The sequence below is a fragment of the Vidua chalybeata genome, chromosome Z (genome assembly GCF_026979565.1).
Source record: "Vidua chalybeata isolate OUT-0048 chromosome Z, bVidCha1 merged haplotype, whole genome shotgun sequence".
Lineage (NCBI taxonomy): Eukaryota > Metazoa > Chordata > Aves > Passeriformes > Viduidae > Vidua > Vidua chalybeata.
In genome coordinates this window covers 47,861,744-47,865,130 of record NC_071570.1, presented here as the reverse complement: position 1 = coordinate 47,865,130, position 3,387 = coordinate 47,861,744, and the positions used below count along the sequence as shown (strand labels likewise).

The 3,387-nt window shown below is 60.8% G+C and overlaps 1 protein-coding gene across 1 annotated transcript; it reads right to left on the bottom strand.

Annotated features, from left to right (window-relative positions):
* Positions 1-2,005: 2,005 nt before the first annotated feature.
* Positions 2,006-2,881, bottom strand: FOXE1 (forkhead box E1). Its single transcript, XM_053932638.1, has one exon. It carries the CDS (start codon positions 2,879-2,881, stop codon positions 2,006-2,008), a length of 876 nt encoding a protein of 291 aa, XP_053788613.1.
* Between the last annotated feature and the right edge of the window lie 506 nt (positions 2,882-3,387).

Below are 3,387 nucleotides of genomic sequence, written 5' to 3'. Positions count from 1 at the left end.
CTCTGAAACCTTGAATCCAAAACTCATCTCCTACCTCACAGCCCCGCGGAAGGTACAACTTCTCCTGCCCACCTACTGCAGAGGGCTTTACTTTTCTCCACACAAAGCTGTGCTGTGAGGACACCCAACCACCTTCCTGCTCCACTCCATTTCCCCCCTCATGTCCCACCTGGATATGTGGACCACAGCTCCCACAGAAAGCAAGAAAGCTGCCTCTACACAAATTTCATCTTGCTGGGGACCTCATCTGAAAAACGGAGAGCAGAAGATACAGGTGTCTTAATGGGATCAAAAACTCTTTGCAGCAAAGCACAGAAGTAGGACAAGAGATAGTAAACATGAAATGAGACTAGAGAAGTGCTAAATGAAGGGTACAAGGAGAAACTTCTCCCCAGCAAGGACATCCAGGTTGCCCAAAGAGACTGTGCTTTCTCCATCCTTGGAGGTGATGGAACACTTAACTACATAGAGCTAAGTCTACTGCTCTGAATCATAGCTGACCCTGATTTGGATACCAGATTGGAACAGAAATTTCCCAAGATCTTTTCTAACCTGAGTTATACTATGATCTATACCCTTCTCTGGTGAGAGAGACTCTGGTGTACGTGCACCCCATCTGTTCTTCCAAAGTTCCTGTTGAGGTCTTGGCTGCACTTTCTTGCTTCCTCTCCCCATACAAGGCCCCACCACACTGCAGGATCTTCTCACCAACCTCCTCCTGGCTCTGGATACACAGGTTCCCCACCTCCATGGGAAAAAGGAGCTGTATAAGAACACCTGGGAGCAGGGCTGTGTCAGCTCCCTCTACACCCACAGCCCCAGGCAGAGCCCTGGGTACCCACTACTGCTCCAGACCCCTTTCCAGGGTGGTAGGAGGGGTATGCTTGAGTTTCCCCACAAATCTAGTTTCAAGCTTTTGTCTCACAGACATTCCTATTAGTTTTCCCTCTCCATATCTTCTCTAGACTCTTTTCCATCCCCAGAAAGCTTGAAAGAGGAGCAACTGAAGATGAAAAGGCACCATATCATGCCTCTTGTGTTCCAGAAACAAAAGTTTTCTCCTATATATACCAAGTTCTCTAGGCTACAGACAGAGCTGGGCTGATCTTGGGATCAAAGTAATTTAGGCTGTAAGTACCTCTGCAGACCTCAGGATCAGGTCTCCATTCAAAACAAGTCCAGATTCAATGTTGGCTATGACTTCAGAGGCAGATCAGGCTCTGTCCAATTAAGTTGGAAAGACCTCCAGCGGCAGAGGTCCCACAGCCTCCCTGTGTCCCTCTTCCAAGGGCTGGGCATGCTCATGGGTAGAAATTTTTGTAGTTCCAAGCCCACCACTGTTCCCATCCCTGCAGCACAGAGCACAACACCTCGAAGGATATGACTTGATGCTTTTTTCTGCAGACCTGGCATCCAAACCTTCTCCAGCCTTGGTCACACTGCTGGTGTAAAGCCTGGGACTAAAGCAATAGCCATCAGGGACATGCCACCACATCAGTGCCACCATTCTGCTTTTATAGCTTTGCCTGCACGAGGCCAGGGAATGCTTCCTCTTCCCTCCCTCCTTCACCTCATCAACAGACATTTAATTCTCTTTAAAAAAAAAAAAAATCATCAACAGCAGACTTTTAAACATGAAATCTTCCTGGGTAGACCAGAGGGGCCCGGTTGGATGTGTGGGAGGGTGGGAGCCTGGCAGGAAGCTTTGAGCACCTGCTCCAGGAAGGCCTGTAGAAGAAGAGACTGCTTGCCCCATCCAAGCACTTGGGAGTCCCTAGGACTTTTCTGCCGAGAGCAGACAGGGCTGGACAGGACACCCCAGGTCCCCAGGGCTGACTGCAACACTCCTTGCCAGGAAGCCTGGGCAGATGGCAGAATGCATAGGTACAGCCCAAGGTTCTTCAGCATCTTCCCGGGCAGCGCCGAGAGCAGCCGTGCCGGGCAACCCCCGCACTCCGTCGTCTCCCGGTCTCCGGTCTGCTCTGTCGGGCTCCTCCGGGATAGGTCAGAGCGCCGGGACGAACCTGTCGGGGCCTCCAGGGTAGGTGCCGTGTCGCGGTGCGGGCTCGGCGGCACTCAGCTGCCCTCCGGCGCCGTAGGCGTGGGGCAGCGGCGGGTAGGGTGCAGGGGAGCGGCGGCCGTAGAGCGTAGTGGGGCCGGGAGAAGAGGCAGGCAGCACGATGCGCCCCGACGGCGCGTACAGCGGCCCGTGGCCCCCGGGCGCGTAGGGCCCGGGAGCGGTGGGCAGCGGGGCGTAGGCGTGAGGCAGAGAGGCGGAGGCGCAGCCCTGCGCGGGGAAGGCGGTGGCAAAGGCGCAGGAGGTGGCGGCGGGTGCCGGGGGCAGGTCGGCGGGGGGCGGCGGGGCGGGCAGCGAGAGGAGGCGGCAGGGAGCGGCGGGGCGCTCGGCGAGGAAGGCCGGGTAGGTGGAGAGGTCGCTGCGTTTGAAACGTTTTCTGCGGCGGAGGAAGGACCCGCTCTCGAACATGTCGCGGGCGTGAGGGTCCAGCGTCCAGTAGTTGCCCTTGCCGGGGCGGCCGGGCTCCCGTGGCACCTTGACAAAGCAGTCATTGAGGGTGAGGTTGTGGCGGATGCTGTTCTGCCACTTGCGGGGGCTGTCGCGGTAGAAAGGGAACCGCTCGGTAATGAAGCGGTAGATGCCGCCGAGCGTCAGTCGCCGCTCGGGCGCCTGCCCGATGGCCATGGCGATGAGGGCGATGTAGCTGTACGGCGGCTTGCCCCGCTCCGCCGGACGCTTGCGGCGACGCCGCCCGCCCCGCACCCCCGCCGCCGCCGCCTCCTCCTCTCCCGGCGGCACCGCCTCCGCCTTCAACGGCGGTGGCGGCGGCGGGGGGCCCGGCGGCAGCCGGCTCTCGGCCGTCATGTGGCCGTCAGAGCGGCTCCGCCCCGGACCGAGCCGAGCCGAGCCGAGCCGAGCCGAGCCGAGCCGAGCCGAGCCGAGCCGAGCCGAGCCGAGCCGAGGAAGCGCAGCGGGGCACGACCGCGGCTTTTATGCCGCGGTGTCCGGCAGCTCCGTTCCCGGGCGGCCGGCACTCCCCCTGCTACGCCCCGCCGCCCGGGAGGCGCGGGCAGGGCCGGGCGTGCCGCCGCTGCCGCTGCGGGTAGGAAGAGCGCCCTGCCCGGCACCCCCCTCCCGCCCCTCTCCGCTGGTCCCCGTCCCCAGCGCCGTCTGGGACGCCGCGGAGCCACCGCCGTCGAGAGCTCACAGCTCCGGAGGACTGACGGGCACCGAGCGAAGCTGGGTCGTCTCCGGGATCCCGGTGCGGGCATCGGGGCACGGGCATTTAACGCGCCTCCCCGTAGAGCTCGCCGCCGTCGGGGCCGGTTGTGCTGGCGGCGGCGGGAAGAGGGGGCAGCGATGAGCGGCCG

What these genes read in the sequence shown, in the direction of transcription:
- FOXE1 (XM_053932638.1), bottom strand. Translation starts at nt 2,881, where the DNA reads ATGACGGCCGAGAGCCGGCTGCCGCCGGGCCCCCCGCCGCCGCCACCG.